At 33.6% G+C, this 18571-nt stretch overlaps 2 protein-coding genes across 4 annotated transcripts in view; both read left to right on the forward strand.

Moving 5' to 3' along the window:
* Positions 1 to 18571, forward strand: part of Epac (Exchange protein directly activated by cAMP) — a 643268-nt gene that overhangs the window by 510905 nt on the left and 113792 nt on the right. The window lies entirely within an intron of this gene.
* On the forward strand, positions 13360 to 16952 carry LOC138701060 (neuropeptide-like 3). The gene is made up of 2 exons (XM_069827613.1): positions 13360 to 13518; positions 16616 to 16952. The coding sequence occupies exons 1-2, from the start codon at positions 13375 to 13377 to the stop codon at positions 16820 to 16822; spliced, it is 351 nt and encodes a 116-aa protein (XP_069683714.1). The 5' UTR covers positions 13360 to 13374; the 3' UTR covers positions 16823 to 16952.

Consider the following 18571-nt stretch of genomic DNA (forward strand, 5'->3'; position numbering starts at 1 on the left):
CTACTACCACTACTATTACTACTACTACTATTACTACTACTATTAATACTACTACCACTACTATTACTACTACTACTACTACCACTACTATTACTACTACTACCACCAATACTATTACTACCACTACTACCACTATCACTACTACTACTACTACCACTACTACCGTATTTACTTGCGTAATTCCCCCTTGTTTTCTCAAAATTCGAAAGGAGAAAAATCGAGGGGACGGGAATTATTCGATGACAAAATTTCGAGTAAAAATTGGTAATAAATATCATCAAATATTTAATGCACCAATAAAACTAATGTTTCGCACAGATACTAAATAACTATAATATATACAAAGTCTTTCCGAAATACTTTGACAAACCTTGGGGGCATGTTCCTCACAACAAAACAAGAAAAAAAGTCCATATAAACATATGTCCGAAAATCCTTAGTTTTTTAGTTTTAATGAAAGAACATAATGAAACGTCTGCTAGATATTGTCAATATTATGGATTTATTAATTTGTCCTGCAGAATAATCTGTGTAATGTTGACAATTAATATTTGAGGAGATTATTCTGTAGGACAAATTAATAAATCCATAATATTCTCATAGCTAGCAGTGCATCATAACTGCGGAATCCCGGCCAAATAGGTCACTCAACTGTGTGCGCTCCTAGTATAATGGCAGTTGACACTAGACATATACGTCAACATATATGCCTAACTTGGAGTCAGGCCACAAAGGGAAACACCGAAGGAGGAAGGTTCGATCCGATGCTGTGGATTGAATTCGGCGTAGCTCAGAGGTCAGAGCGCTTGGTACGTAAAACTAAGGACGCGGGTTCGATCCCCTACGCCGGAGCGAATTTTTCTCCTCAAATATTAATAGATATTGACAGCTTGGCAGCAAGTGTTGCAACTTTAATCAATTCATAAACTCATAACAACGAAAAGTGGAAGCAAGAGGAAAACATTTTGAACATTTGATGGGTGGAAGCGAGGCATTCAAGAGTTTGGATCCGAACAGCTTTAGATCTATCAGTGAAAAAAAGATCCAGAAATGATGCTGCAGATGGAGTCCGCCATCTTCCAACGATTTGTCAACGTACTGTTGACATGACAAGGGTCTATTTGAAGTTTGTAATGCAAAAAGCTGCCTAATGAACCATTCACTTAATCCTTAAGGTAGCAAAACTTCATTTCTCACACTAGTTTATTAAACCGTGTCGGACTGTAAAGAAAACACAGGATCGCAATGTTCATATTTTATATGTTGTAAAATGTTATAGTATTGTGAAATTTTGGTTAAATTTAATTTTTCCTACTAATTTATTTCTATTGTTCTATTAAAATTATAGCATACTAGTGGCTTGTGCAGAAAATGCTGCTGCAAACTAAGTTCGTTAGACGTTCAAATAAAAATTTTTCAGATTTATTTTCAATGAAGAATACTTGTCTTTTTGATACTTATTTGCTTCCATTATAATGAAACATACTCCCTCTCAATGAATTTTTTTAGGCCAAATACTTTTTCTTGAACCTATCCAAATTCAGTTTTTGAGTTTCAACGCTAAAACGCAAGTATCAATGTCAGGACGATAGCAGTAGCTATTTCAGGTCATTGTGGATTGTAGGCAAAAGTTAAAAAATTGTCAGGTTTGCTAAGCTTTCGAACAATAGCATTTTCGTATAACTGCTGCATGTAGAACTTGAAATGTAGAGCGTAAAATCATTTTATCCTTCTAAGAGATCTTTCTGAAATGATCTGGAGACTACAACATTTTCTAGGCCTCTTATTTTATCAGTAAGTAATACCTTTTGATCTTTCCTTAGGAACTGTAATTTTTGCGCTCTCTCGAGCCAATACTGAAGACAATGACACATATCAATATCTACACTACACCGCCATTAAGTATATGATAAAGACCCAACCCCACTGGGTTAATAAGTATAAAAATATTTGATTTTTAATAACAATATTATTATCTTACTTAAGTGTTGTAGTTATATATAGCAGTCACTCAGTAAATTATAGAAATTAAGATCTAAATTAAGATATTCTCTACATTTACTTACATAACCTCAAAACGTTTCACTTTCATGTCATCAATATAGCATCAATATTATGTACAATTAATGAAGAATAGACGCATCATGATATTAACTATAATAATATTTAATTTCTAATGGTAATAATGTCATCAAACCACCTCAAGTTTCGTAGATTTGAATATCCAATACACAGCTGTAGGCCTACTCAGAAAATTATACTCTGCAGAATCAGTTTTTAATAACAAATTGAATTGAGCTCTAAATATGTCGGCAATCCTGCAGGTCATGGCCTTCGTGTAATAGCCTATTGTTTATTGCAGTGTGTGTTTTGTTCTGAAATTCAATGAAGTCGGCCGTGATTCAATAAAATTAGTTCTCAGAACTGACAACAGGTGGATTTTGGAAAATAGGAAAATTATGTAGGAAAATTGACATTTCACTGAAAACTACTACTTTTCCGAAAAACTTTGGATGCCAGGCATGAAAATGAGGGGTCACTCATTAAAATCCGTTCAGCCCTTTTCCCGTAATTTCCATTACCAGTTCAAATTATATATATATATATATAGAAGAAGATAGCCTATTAATCTGTTGTATCCTATAGGATACTTTGTGAATTTAAGGGTTAAAGGGATGACCGCTAAAAAGTAAAGAAAAAAGAGAAAAAATTAAGTGTATAGAAATATTTTTTGTACATAAATTAATTAATTACGTTTAAGTCGTCAGTTTTTTTTTTCTCAATACACAATGGGCTTCATATGGTCCCACAAGAAGAAATCCAGATAAGTCCTGTGATTGTGAGAAATATAATGCACCGTTTTCATGATAATACAGTAACATTATTTGGCTATAAATGATTCTCATCTAGAGAAAATTTTCTGAAGATTATAAAGTATTTTTTTAATATGTTGCAATTTCATGAGTACTTATCACGTAAACACGTAATAGCCTAAAGTCAATTTTTATGTATACAACCTTGTAAAAAGTTTCTTTTCATACATTCAATTTATTGGAGATTGTAAAATATAAAAATAATGCAAAACGGAAATAATAATATGCGTTACAAGAGCGGTATGTTGACGTTTTCATGGTCGAGGAAAAGATTGAAAAAGCGAAACGTAGTTGAGCTTTTTTAATTTCCAAGAACATGAAAACAAACATACCGCTCGTGTATCGTACATTATTTTGTGCGAAGATCGTTTATTACATATCTGAAAGAGGAATTTCTAATTAGTTGCAATGAAAACTCCATCTTGGTTTCTGTTCAATGACGGCAACTTTGGAAAACAAATATATCTATCTTCAACATTGTTCCTATAAAATGTTTTCTGTGTTTACTATACTGCAGCAGGCCGTGATATACGTCTGTCTTTTTTCCCCCAGTCTATGATGAGTCTGGAATCTTGTTGATTTTTTCACGGCTTCCTTAATGTTACTTGCGTTACAAATGCAGTAACTTTTGTGGTGTTGTAGAGTTTACTTAATTTTTGCAAATATTTAAAAGCAATAATTAACAGTGCAATTTAGATGAAATTGCAGTGGTAAGTTTCCAATTTATAATTATTACTATATTGAACGTCTTTAAAAACAATATGTTAAAAGCCTAACGCAGTAAAATGAATATGACGCTTAAGCGGTAAGAATAGGGAAATTGTTATGTGTGTTACGTTGGGAATACTGAATGTGGTATTTCACACTTACCGCGTATTGGTTTTGTGCGGAAAGCAAGCAAATACGCACGATCTCGCACAAAAGAAATATATATAATATAATATAAAATAATAATAATAATATATTAATTACGTTTGCTGTAACCAAACGGTACCCTTTGTTACAGAGCAATTATCCTTTTCTGGATTTTCTCTCTAAATAATTCACCATTACATTTCCCTCATTTAGAATATAAAACGTTTGACTCAATTAACTTTCACGATGCAACTGTGTAGCCATTGCATTGATTGTAGTTTTCTTTGTGCTGCTGCAAGAATTTCAAGGTCCATACAGAACTGGCTTATGATGTCATTGAAGGTCGAATTTACGAAGAATTTGCCGCAATACGCTAATTCCTTAATTCGCGTGGTAACTGCGTTGAAAAATAGATTAAAATTCTATGTATGTATTGTTTTTAATTTTCCATCAACATGATCATCACGCAAGAATAGGGATATCCTGAACTAGCACCATCAGATAGCGCACGTGTACTTTGAGGGGTGCGCTTTGCGTCTGCATTTGTTTTTCGGTATATAAACATTGAGGTTATACGTAGTATATTAGTATATTAAATACTCTTAAAAACAACAAAAAAAATGACAAATTTTTGTTATGTTCCTATATGTAAAACCCAGGGAAAGCTTTTTGTCTTCAATCATGTCCCGAAATATTCTTAATATATGCTTTAAACCTTAAAAAATATAAGTAATTAAATTGGGCCTCGAAAGTGCTAGCTATTAAATAAAAGTAACTACTTCAAGTAAGAAATTGTTCACTACAGTTTCATTTTGAAAGAGGAGAAAGAAAAATTAATAAAAACATATGCAACCTCGACAGCGAGCTATGTTAGCTTAGATTATATGCAGTAGTTGTAGGAGTCTCCGAAGTTTACGCCTGCAGTAAACTCTCGATAAACTGGGATGTTTATTATCCAGGACGATCCATAGTGAAATCCATTTTGTGAATAATGTTTTTAATGTACTGTACCCTAATTATTAAAACCATGTTTTAACTTCAAATTTTCAAAATCATCCTACATAGCATTCAAAACTGCATGTGCTTAACCTACAAAACGCACGACTAATCGTGATACTACTGCGATCATATTATATCATCCTATTAAAAATTGCACTTGATCTTTCTGCAACTACAGAAAAAATACAAGGAATTCAATCTCGATAGTCCCTTCCCTATAAAAAAACACATTGGTGGCTGCATATCCTGTTTTTAGCGTACGGTTCCTAAATACTAATGATTAAAGAGGGCAATATTCACCTACGACATAAAGGTAGTTCCTATTTTTTTATTCGTACACCTCGTTCTCGTTTATGTTCATGAACATTCAATGTACTCGTATCTATATTCTGCATACTGCAGATTTCCCCACACATCTCGGGGAATCGCTCAATATTATACAGGTTTACGTTATTATTTATTGTAAATTAAATTAAATTATGAGGTAATAAAATATTGAATTATATTAAATTATAGTAGGTTATACAAAATAACTGTAAATATAATTTTGACACGCACAGAAAACCAACAAGCGGGAAAACGTAATCAACTGTAGCATATGACATAACATAGCCCTACGACTGGAAAAACTCACTTAAAGGAGCTATATGTAAGAAGTTCTTCCCGTCTGTACGTCAGAGGATGAAACAAAATATTACGCTGACAGCAGAAGTAACCGCCGTGATCTCAGGCCATGGAAAAACCAAGGTATACCTGCACCGTTTCGGGATCAAAGACGACTCAACGTGTTCATGCCTTCAAGATGCACAAACAGTAGATCACCTAATATACTCGTGTGTCAAATTGAATAAACAAAGGGATATTCTGAAGCAAGGAATATATAGAAATCAAGATAGATGGCCAGTGTCACATGAGAAACTATTGTTAAAACACTATAAGGGATTCAGAAACTTTGTTCAATCAATAGATTTCACATCACTGTAAATATTGTAAATAGTGAAAAAACTACTCTACTTAAAAGTATTAGTATTAGTATTAGTATTCAGTAGTAGTAGTAGTTAGATATTATGTTAAAATAATTATAAGCAATTCACCACCTTTATTAAGTCAATAGACTTCACGGCAGTGTATTATATTGTAAATAGTGAAAGCACTACTCCAGTTAAAATAGTATTAGTATTAATAATTTTAAATAATTCATAAACTCTATTCAGTCAGCTGACTTTACATCCTTGTAAATAGTTTACTATTAGTTTTTGTTTTAAGTTCCGACAGAATGTAAAAACAGTGTAGCAACAAATGTGTGTAGTATTGCATTACTGCAATGGAGTATACTGAATAAAAAAGGGACACATTTTTTTTATTAAAAAAAAGCCCTACATGTTGCGCCGCATGGAACACTCCTGCCATCTAGCGGTAAAACTTCGCATAATATATCCCTATTAGGTTCAAAAGCTTGTTCTGGCTCCAATTGCAGTTTACGTTACAGTTGGCCAATCCATCTTTGAGAGGTTCTTCCCTTGTCATCTACAACCCTCAGATTTATATGTCATCGATTGTAAAGCTTAATCTTTTTTCATTAATTATTCGGACACGGTCGTATTATTTTGTACTGTAATCCGTAATTTTTAACTTACAATAATAGTCACACAGTGGTTGACCTCGTTTTTCCAATATAGGAAAGTTTTGTGGATCATAATTTTTACTGCCATACATCTATATATATAATTTGAACTGGTAATGGAAATTACGGGAAAACGGCTGAACGGATTTTAATAAATGGCCCCTCATTTTGAAGCTTGGAACCCAACGTTTTTCGGAAAAATAGTAGTTTTCAGTGAAATGTCAATTTTTAAACATAATTTTCCTATTTTCCAAAATCCATCTGTCGTCAGTTGTGAGAACTAGCTAATTGCATTCAGGAGAAGCGAAGCGAGCATCAAGTCGGCCGAGTTGCATTTCAGAATAAAACAAAACACATACTACAGTAAACAATATTACCCGAAGGCCATGATCTGCAAGAATGCTGACATATTTAGAGCTCAAATTAAATTGGTTATTAAAAACTTAACTTACTAAAAATAATATTTACAGGTTCGATTCTGTGGTGTGTAATTTTCTGGGTACAGCTGTGTATTGGATATTAAAAACTACAAAACTTGAGGTGATTTGATGACATTATTACTATTAGAAATGAAATATTATTGTAGTTAATGCCGTGATGTGACTATTTTTCATTAATTATACATATTAATGCTATATTGATGATATGAAAGTAAAACGTGTTGGGGTTATATAAGTAGATATAGGGAATAACTTAAATTAGATTTTGATTTCTATATTTTACTGAGTGGCGGCTATGTAGTATATGTTACTGAAAGCTATAAAACTTACGTAAGATAATAATATTATTAAAAATCAAATATTTTTATAGTTATTAATCAAGTGGGGTTGGGTATTTTTCATATATTTAATGGCGGTGTGGTGTAGATATTTATATGCGTGGTTCTCTTCAGTATTGGCTCGAGAGAGAGTATCTTTCATTATTATGGAAGCAAATAACTTTCAGAATGTCTGGTACTCTTCATTGAAAATAAATCTGAAAAATGTTTATTTGAACGTCTAATGAACTTAGTTTGCAGCATTTGCTGCACAGGCCACTAGTTGTAATAGATTTCAGACATCTGACTAAACATTAGGTTCAGGCCGCTATCCCTGTGGGTATCGAATCTAGACCTCTGCAATAAACCTCAGTGACTCGTAAAGAGTGTACCAGAATGTTTAAATGTCTCAAATATTTAATATCACATCCATGAAATGTCATCAAAGGTCATCCCGACAAAATATGCGGCAATACGTGTCCTTCTCGTGGTTGTAAATGAGGTTTATGATGTACCCATGGAGATCAAACTAGAGAATATTCGAGAAGTTGATTCTCATCTATTCACGTAGCTCCTGCTAGACTGGCCTTTTCAGACGTTGCCTTGGTAACTAACTTAAATACTAATACATAAATACAGTGGCATCAAAAACTCTTTCCTTACATTTTTATTGCACCTTGTTTTTTTGTCTATACCATGCAGGCTTTGCTTAATCGTGAGTTTTTAGTTGCCATGGTAATATTTTACGCTGCATAGGTACAATCAGAATATAGTTAAACATGCAAGGAAATAGTAATGTGCGTTACAAGAGCGGTATGTTGAAGTTTTCATGTTCGAGGAAAAGTTTGAAAAAGCGAAACGTAGTTGAGCTTTTTTAATTTCCGAGAATTGAAAGAAAACATACCGCTCGTGTATCGTACATTATTTTATGCGAAGATCGTTTATTACATACCGGAAAGAGGAATTTCTAATTAGTTGCAATGAAATCTCCATCTTGGTTTCTGTTCAATGACGACAAATTTGCAATACAAAAATATCTATCTTCAACATTGTTGATTTAAAATGTTTTCTGTGTTTACTATACTCCAGCAGGCCGTGATATACGTCTGTTTTTTTCCCCCAGTCTATGATGAGTCTGGAATCTTGTTGACTTTTTCACGGCTTCCTTAATGTTACTTGCATCACGAATGCAGTAACTTTATTGGAGTTGTAGAGTTTACTTAATTTTTGCAAATATTTAAAAACAATAATTAACAGTGCAATTTAGGTGAAATTGCAGTGGTAAGTTTCCAATTTATAATTATTACTATATTGAACGCCTCTAAAAATAATATGTTAAAAGCCTAAAGCAGTAAAATCAATATGTCGCTTGAGCGGTAAGAAGAGGGAAATTGTTATGTGTGTTAGGTTGGGAATACTGAATGTGGAATTTTAGACTGGAATTTTAGACTTTCCGCGGATTGGTTTTATGCGGAAACCAAGCAAATACGCACGATCTCGCACAAAAGTTTTTGGTGTCACTTTATTAGATGAAGCCAAAGGAAGGAATGAAAAGTGACATGAAAAATGGCACATCCATTTTTTTTAATTGGGGTGTCAATAATTACTATACGTGGAATAGGCCTAAGTGTTTCCGGAAACTTATATTATGAAGTCTTACAAACATACTATACAAACTAAACACGAAAAACTATACAGACTAAAAACAAATTATACAAACTAAACATCCACAAAAAAAACTATACAAACTCCCTTAATACGTTGACGCAAAAAACCAACCTTCCTGTCTCTCAGTAAAATTGTAATAAATTCTCGAAAAGAACTATCACAATATTACTCGTATCGCAGTATTACCAACCTTTACCCTACATCCAAATTGGAAGATAAAGTTTTAGTTTCTGAAACGCTTACAAAATAATTTTTTTATAATCCCAAACAGAAAGTAATTTAACTTCATTTCTAGGTTTTAAGTAGACCAGAGGATCTTGTAGTGGATAAAGATATTGCCTCACTTGGAGCACCCCCGAAATTTATGAAATTAAATGTAAATATAAATATTAACAACATTAAGATAGAAGTAAACCGTAGAAATACAGTACAAAGAAGAATTACATTATGTCATCTTCATTGCACGGTTTCTTTTTCTCGATTTTAATATTGCTTACTAGAAAATACTTAAGTGTCTTCATATATCAGTTTTCCGTTCCGAATATAAGTGATAATGCTAAATCTACCTTCTTATGTTGTTCTCGTTGTATGGAGCGTAATAGGCGTTTCTATTTTGTTTAGTTTCCATGGCCACTCAGTATTTTATTCTCGCTAGAAAATAATTCATCCCACACTTAACGGATTAGCTTTCAAGGAAAACAAGAGTAAATATATTTACAGCAATCTACCGACAATGTAGGTACTTTTGTCTCTTTTGTTTTAAATGTAATGTTTTAACTCTAATTTAAATCATGCTCCAGTATTTTAATGAAGCAGTAATATTAATTAAGCATGCTGTTCCCTTTTCAAGACAATTTTCATACTTTACGGAAATTTCTAATAATGTAGGCGTGTCTTATTTTTTCTCTTTGGTTATATATAGACTGTCGTTACACATTTCTTCATGCCCTATCATTTGTAAGGTGAACGTATAAATATAGAATCATATTAAAAATTTTAGGATTTTTGAGTAAGTAAATTTAATCAGCCTTTTTGTTATGTTATAGATTTTTTTACACACGCATGTCTTTCTGTTTATAGAACATAGGAAATTAGCACTGTGATAAGAAACCTATAAATAAAAACAAATAAGAAATAACATAATCAGTGAGCCACTTTAGAAATTAGCAAGCTTTGAAAATTTGTAAAACAACAGTACGTCAGGCTTTGACTTAGCAACCATGAATGATGTTCTCTTGTTTTACAAATTTTCAAAGCCTACTTATTTCTAAACGAGGCCTACTGATGAAGTTATTCCTTCATTATACAAATTTGGCTTTCAGGTAGTAGCTCCCTGCAAAGCAGGTTTGAATAATTTCAAGGAAAAATTGTTCCGGAGCCTGGTATCGATCCCGGGACCCTTCGCTTAGCGCGCGAACGCTCTACCGACTGAGCTACCCCAGGAACAATACACGACACCGTCACAATTTTTCCTTTATTTTTTTTCATTGTTTTTAAAACGGATTTCTTATGGCAATGTTAATTCCTGTCTTGTACCCAGAAAAACACATGGGGTGCTATTCATAGACATTTCGCTACTCCGCGCTACGAGCGTGCTAAACTAGCCCCGGCTATCGACTGGTTACTTGTACGGGATTCATATCATATCATATCGCTAACACTGGTTTATGGATACGAAAAACGTTAGTTCGCTGATCATCCACCGGAAGCCCGCGCTAAGAATGTCTATGAATACGGCCCATGGTATTTTGAGTTATTTGTTTAGGACTACTTCTTATAAACAGTTGCAGAAATTATACTTTCAACGGGCCTATTATTTACGAATGAATTTGTGTGGAAAGTATGTATGTGAAATTTAAGAACTTTGTTGTTATCCTTCACCTTCCTCTCATTAGCATTATCATCATCATCATCATCATCATCATCTTCTTCTTCTTCTTCTTCTTCTTCTTCTTCACCATCATCCCCACCACCACCATCACCACTGCAACATCACCATCCTTTATGAAAGTTGCATATTGTTTTTATAAATAAATTAATGTCTTCTGTGAAAACTTTCTCACATATTTTCGTAGTCTTATTTCCTTGTCTTACGAAAAATAAAGAAAAACTATTGTTATGCTGAAAAATAGTTATTTACAACACAAGCGCAAAAAATATTTTATTTTGTGAATAGGGATGTTTGTGAATTGAAGCTGCAGACCGAGTTGAGCAACTCTACGAAAAAATAAAATAGTTTTTTACACGTACACTATTTTTTTTACACAGCAGTTCGTCCGGTATAGAGACAGTTCCCCTGACTTGCCCAGTGCTGTATTTACCCTCATTGTAATAGTGAAACTTTTTTCACATTAAAATCAATCGGTGATATAGCTCAGTGGTAGAGCATTCGAAATTACATTTAATTCTTAATTATTTGGTATAGTCATCACTACTTAAGGAAATTTATTTAATTCGTGTAAGTTTCTTAACCGGAAACAGTTATTTTAAAAGTAGGCATGCCATTGTTTGTACCGCTTTATTAATCGGTTGCGATTGCTGTCATGTGACATCTAGTAGACAAGAATAACTGGCAATCGGCGCAAAGAGTTATAAGTCGGGATTAAAAATACTTTTCGCACTAGTGTTAAAAGTACATTTCCAACGCTAGCGTATAATAGTTTTTAACACGCTTGCCTAGGGTTAAACATCAACTTTAGGAATGGCTGTCTGAAAATATATTTTCTTTCTAGATTCTTACGAATATCAACATCAGAAACATATATAAAGTAATGTAGACCTTTATTTCATATTGCAATAGAATATACTTTGTCCTTTGTCCCGTTTTTAAACTTTGTCTCAGGTACTTTTATTTTAGTACTTAATTTATTTGTAGGCCTAGCATTTGATATAACTATGCTGTCCAAGTGGGAAAGAAATGGTCGAATTTTGCAGTGATCAGAATCATTTGCAATGTCACGATAACTTGTTTCCCCAGATTTCATATTGATCTAAAGTCGTTCCTCATGCATTAGACGTGTTCCCACGTTCTTTGCTCATATTTTGAACGGGGAAGAATTCATTACATTCATGCTTCATAAATTTTTTACCGTTAAGATAAGTTGAATATGATATATTATACCACTAATGCATAATTTAACAATGTATTAAATATTGTTTCATAGAGTACAATATAATAATTTATAGACCACGTCTGTCGTGTAGGGGTCAGCATGGTGGTCTCTTACGCAGAGGGCCCGGGTTCGATTCCTGGCCGTGTTAAATTTCCTGGTTGAGGTTTTTCAGGGTTTTCCCTCAACCGTAAGGCAAATGCCAGCAAATTCGGGCCACAACATCCCTGAATATCACCTGCCTCATTCATCACCGAAATCATATTCATAACAAATCAGTAATACATAATATACAGTCGCCATCTAGTTCACAACAATAGAACCAGTCTTAACAATAGTACACAGGCCTTCGGATTTCATGCAAAAGATTAACTCGCTATATGACCAGAGATGTTAAAGCGAGTATATCGATCGTCCAGTTCAAAAGTGCGTTGAAGTGGAAGAGAAGGCCTTACGGCCTTAACTCTGCCAGCTAAAATAAATTATTATTATTATTATTATTATTATTATTATTATTATTATTATTATTATTATTATTATTATTATTATTATAACTAAAAAATTGCCATTTTTCAGTTATTTATTGTACTGGAAGCCCCTTCCAGAGCTCTTTCCGATTCAATATTGAGATAAGTCATATTTACAACCAAAAAGAAAAAAAAACGAAATAAATTGCTTTAGAAGTAATTATAAATATGGACTTTACTGGTTCATTATGAGTACATTTCGAAATGTATTAATAATGAACTGGAAGATTGTGATAAACTCGTCCTGAATACTGACTCATTTCTAATTGTCGTGGTTACGAACCAGAACTCTGTTCCTTTCTAAGTGATTTATTTGAAACTTTACACTGAAGATATTTCAAAACCTGTTTTTTTGAGTTGTCGCACTTTTGAACTAGACGATCGATATATAAGAGAGAGAGAAAAAAAATAACTTATATTGGAGCATTCACGTTACACTGATGATTTTTCTGCTTCAATAACGGAATAAATTGTACGATTTATTTTTCATTCGTAACTTATTCAGCTTCGATAATAGCAAAATCAGTTACTTTTCTGGAAATCGAGAAATTTCCTTCTTTTGTTTCTCATCTTTCTTCTATCCATGGCAACTTAGCATTCTACTATATTAGACCTATCTAATCTTGTGAAAGTTCGCAATATAAGAGTATTCATTTGTTTTTCTGTCTCCACGACAACTTATAACAGACAATTGACTGGTATGCGGTACAGAATGTTGTTTTAAAAAATGTTATAATAATTCGACGCAATTAACCATGAAATAAGCGACCTTGTGCCTCAGGAGGCAAAAAGAACTATTTACATGCAACGGGATACTTGAATGCGAATAGCGAGTGCTGTTAAGATTTGCCGATCCAGATTAAATTGTTGCAAGTGGAAATTGCAGTGGCGGACAAAAAGTTCTTACTGCTGACAATTAAAATACCCTACCCACTACGTCCAATGACATCATCGGCCCGTTATGAGGGAAGTGGACGACCTCCCTCACTTCTTTGGGCTACCTGCTACACAACGGAAGCTGTTCGTATATAAGCCGCGGGGAACGAAGGAAGGACAGTCACACCACAGACACACGCCAAAACACAACAGCAACATGTTCAAGCTGGTGAGTATAAACTTTGGGAAAAATAAATACATAATAATTAAATTATCTAAGATGTATTTGAATCTACTGTAGTTTGTCGGCTTCTCACGCCGGAGACTCCTGTTCAAATCCTTGCTGAAACAATTGAGTTGAGTGGTGTACAACGATTTTTTCTGCTATTTCCATTCCTTTGTTAGTATTTCATCAATTCTCAATCGCCAATTCATTATCCCAGTTAAGAAGTTACCATTCTTTGCAAGACTGTACGGTAACATATCTGTGGTCGGGAGGAAAAAGGTCTTAAGTAAAAATTGTATACTTTTCAGGAGAGCAGTAGAAAGATTGATATTGGTGTCAATTATATATTTTTTTAATTAAGAGATTTTTCCTGGATATTATTTGTTTATATTTCTTCTAAAATGGGTAATGTTGCACATTTATCAATTTTCTTGATTATTTCCAAAAATAGCCGCATTTAAGCCCTTTTAAGACTAGAACCCAAACTGAGTAGAAGGGACTATTTTAACGTAAGACCTTTTTCATGTCAAAATAAATGAGAAATGTAAATTATTAGGAATGCAAAATAGGTCTTAAACAATAGGTCTTACCTGGTGCTTAAAGTTTTAAAAGGAAAGGGTGTCAGTATCTGATAAAATAGCTGAAATACAAGTTAGATCTTTTTAATAGGGAAGCATGAAAGTAAACATGTGATGTTTGTAAGGAATAAAGTATTAAATATTCTCAAGTCCTTTATTCTGTGTGTGCTCGATTCAAAAAGTACTTAGAACGTTTGGTAACGCTCTATAAATCCAGTCAGGAGTCTTATTTGACTTCCACCGTTTTACCAGATTGTAGAGAATTTTTTCCGCTTTCAGAATATATAAAAATATCATTTTCACAAAAAAAATGACTTAAGACCTTTTTCCTCACGACCACAGATATACTTTGGCAGATCCTGTACAATTAATTGAAAAATAAAATGTATCGAAGATCATTTCAGCAAGATCATTGCAGCCTGAAAATATGGTGGTGCGCAAAACAGAGCGCTTATCATATCATACACACACTTCTTCATTGAAGTTGTCGGAATATAAATTTTCTTTAAAAGAATTCCTAAAGTAATAATTTAGTAGCCTATAAATAAAGAAACCTACAGTTGCAAAGGAAAGTTCATTAAAAGTCTACTGTACGAGGAAGAGTCTTGCTAAACTCTAATTCATAAATGATAATGATAATGATGATTCGTTGTTGATTGCTAGTTTAATTTCTACAGAATATTTTCCGCCAAAGAAAACAGTTTTTGCTTTTTCATTCCCAACCATTCACTATAAATTAAAACAGAATCTCATATTATCTCTTCCATTAAATTGTGCGCTAGTATTACCTCCATGTAATCAATCAGTGACGTCAGATCACGAAAGTCAGCTAGGAAACGATATATAGGCCTACAGGATTTCCCAAGAGGAATGTAAAATACTTCAGGATAATGTAATTTGGGTTAATCTAAATCGATTTTACCTGATATACCTATGTACGAAGTCTAATGGTTGAGGAGATATTGATGGGCAAACTTTTAAATACAAAGAGACACTATACACGTATTTATACGTTTTAGAACAATGTAATATGATACTTAATTGAAAATGCTGTATCTTGGTGCTCTCCTAATAAATTTCACACAATCTCGGTAAGAAAAATAGTTGCACAAAAAAAAATTGCAGCGATTAGGCCTATATATTTCTTATGGATTTTTTAACCGTAAAAATATTTTTTTAATATAGCAGAAGGACAGTGTTTTGCACATACTAATTTCCATTACTGTATAAGATACAGTAATGGAGAAAAAAATGTTGAATATTTCCAAAATTTTATTGCTAAAAGCTTTATCTACCCCTTAAATAATCTGAACACACGCTCTCGTCATGAAACAATACTAACAATACCATCCCATCGCACCTCCTCATACTCATCTTCTTTCACAATAGCCCTGCCAAGACTCTGGAATTCGCTACCTGCTAGCATCAGGGACTGTCGAAATAAAATTGAATTCAAACGAAAACTTACTAGGCACTTGGTCAGTAATTGATTTCTTGTAAATAGTTTCTTTAATCTATCACAAAATATTTCAATATTCAGTAATTTCATCACTATACAATTTTGTTATTCTAGATTTAATTTTTAATTCAGTAAATATAAAATATTCTTTGTTTCTCTATGATAAATTATCTAGCTTTAATTATTCAGGTAATCTTTTCGTACTTTGATTTAATTGTAATTGTAATTGTAAATTTAATACTAATTGTAATTTTATTGTTCATATTGTAGTTGGAATCTCCTGGTAGAGGGGCAGAGAAGGCCTGACGGCCTTATCTCTACCAGGTTAAATAAATAAATACTACTACTACTAAATTTAATTGAAATGAGTAGTTATATAGTCTGGGAACTTTTTAATAAAAGCCCTGTATGCATAGGGTTAAATCGTTGTACTTTAATCCAAGCTACATTATCCTGAAATATTCCTCATGGGACATCCTGTATAGTACAATTCATCCAGTTTAAAATTTCCTTTCTTAGCCTTCTTAGTGAGGTTCCCCGGTATTGAATAATATCAGCTCGTTTTGCCTGAGTTTGTTCAGCATTGTCAGCATAATCTATTAGCTTGCTCTCCTAAAGTGGTCACTCCATCTTCTAAAGCAGCTAAATCACTTCTCACACATTCATGCTTACGCTGCGAGGTGCAGATCCAAAATTAATTAAGTAGGGGAGAGTTGGGTAATATCGGACATCGGGTAATATCGGACAGTGCGTTTCTTTCATCTACCACCAGATGGTAGTACCTGAATAACATGGTTACGTTTCTGTATGCGACATCACAGAAACGTAACCATGTCATTCAGGTAGTATCATCTGGTGGTAGATGAAAGAAACTCACTGTCCGATATTACCCGATGTCCGATACTACCCAACTCTCCCCTATGTACTTGCTCCGGATTAACTCTTACCTCATTCCTAGTCATTAAAATTCTCGTCCAGTTCTTAGATGTAATGTAATATTAAATTCTAACTTATTTGTCTCCTATGTGTACTCTTAATTGCATCGGGGTTCTCTACCTTCCAGGTCTTCCTCGCCGCCCTCCTGGCCGTGGCCTCCGCCGCCCCCGCCCCCGGAATCCTGGGCGCTGGTCATTTGGTCGCGCCCGTGGCCGTAGCGCCCGTAGCAGTGGCCGCACACGTCGCCCCTGTTGCCGTATCGCACAGCACTCTGACCGTAGCTCACGGACCCGCCCTGGTCACCGTTCCACACCTTGGACACCACCTGTGGTGACAGAGGAGGTGCACTGCTTGAGCTCCTGTTTTGCATCTTTCAGCTGTATTGTGCCAGGACGTAATACCTGAGAATGTTTTATTGGTGTTCTTTAATGTATAGTTTTGTGAATAAATACGTTTTACTGTAATTTCGCTGTATTTTATTTCCAACGCCCTCTCCTACATCTAATAACTTCGTCTTCTTTTGTCTATTACCATAAAGACAAAAAAAAATAAAGAACGCTTTCGTTCCGAGGTTATATAAATGTTACGCGTTACCATGACAGCAAGAAAAAGAGAAGGCGTTGTTTAAATTTCTAGTAATAAGAATTTCATTTTCGTAGAAGCGGAACAAAGAAACAAAATCCTAACCATTTATTTCCTAGTAAAGAAAATATACAATAAAAGAAACCAAAATCATGGCATTGTTTTTATATTCTCCAGATTTCTATTTCATATTTTCGTTTGAAAATTACAATGCGAATAAAAAAAAAATACCCTTATGTTACGAGGTTTAGCGATAAATGTTTTTGTTACCATGGCATTAAGAAAAATAGAATTCGCTGTTTACATATTTTATTTTACAGTAGCAAAATTGCAGTTTCCCAGGAAACAGAAAAAAGAAACGAAAGAAATTCATTCACTTGTGATTTTCAAGTAAAGAAAATAGTCAAGAAGTAGCAGCATCTTGTGTTGCGATGTTTGAGGAGACCTAAATATAGTGTTCTTCATTACCATGACAACAGGAAAGAAGAAACATTCTATAAAAAGCCGTTTTGATTGCCATGGAATCTCACTTATAAACAAAATAACCTCGTTATTTTTTGCTACTTTTCAGCAACTGAAATGGCGGGTTGAAACTAAAATAGACAAATGATTGCTTTCCATATGTTCGATTCTCTTTGATCCCGTATCTTGATGCAGTGGTTAATATAGTGTAAAGCAAATTCTACTCAATATCCTGATTATTTAATTTTAATAAATTGCATAGCTACTATCTCTGATTTAGGTTCTGGCTGATATGTACATCTATTATCAGGCAGTACATCTCACTTGACGATATGTGTCAGAGGAAGAATAATTGTTTGTATGTATCTGAAGTCTGATTAGTGTAATATGTAGCTAGTTGGCGATGTATGCAATGGAGAGGAAAAGGAACTGACCAACCTACCTCATTATTTCCTGGCTTATTTGCCTCATGAACGATGCCTTATTCGTGTCACTTATGAAGTTACAATTAGTCTTTGGACTGTTGGCTAAACATGCATATTAAACCTTCATATTAAACAATAAGACATTGACATTAACTGCAACTGTAAGGGATCCGTGTTCGACTTCCAGAAACTTTGACAGGGAATAGTCAAGTGTAGCTAAGGTTCCTAAAGAAAATGAAAGAAGATCACGAAGTGACTCTAGAATAGTCTAAGTGAAAACTTTAAAGAAAAGCTCTCCGGAAATAGTATTTCAAAGTCCTCATACTTTCATGAAAGAGACATATCTAGTATATGAGATTTTTTGTAGCTAATAAGAATATTGTTTGATGAAATTTGTTTTATGATTAAATGAGTGTGCAATTTCAGATAGGTTTACATAATTATGACATATTGAAAAAGCCGGCCATAGTGGTACAGTCCTAAAAAGTCTAACAGTTATTATTGTTTATTATTATTATTATTATTATTATTATTATTATTATTATTATTATTATTATTATTGTTATTATTATTATCCACACCTGTGGAGTAGCGATTAGCTCGTCTGGCCGCGA

The sequence above is a fragment of the Periplaneta americana genome, chromosome 6 (assembly GCF_040183065.1).
Source record: "Periplaneta americana isolate PAMFEO1 chromosome 6, P.americana_PAMFEO1_priV1, whole genome shotgun sequence".
NCBI lineage: Eukaryota > Metazoa > Arthropoda > Insecta > Blattodea > Blattidae > Periplaneta > Periplaneta americana.

Coding starts and splice junctions, on each gene's coding strand:
- LOC138701060 (XM_069827613.1), top strand. CDS start 13,375: ATGAGGGAAGTGGACGACCTCCCTCACTTCTTTGGGCTACCTGCTACA. Junction 13,519..16,615: donor ACAGCAACATGTTCAAGCTG/GTGAGTATAAAC, acceptor TCTACCTTCCAG/GTCTTCCTCGCCGCCCTCCT.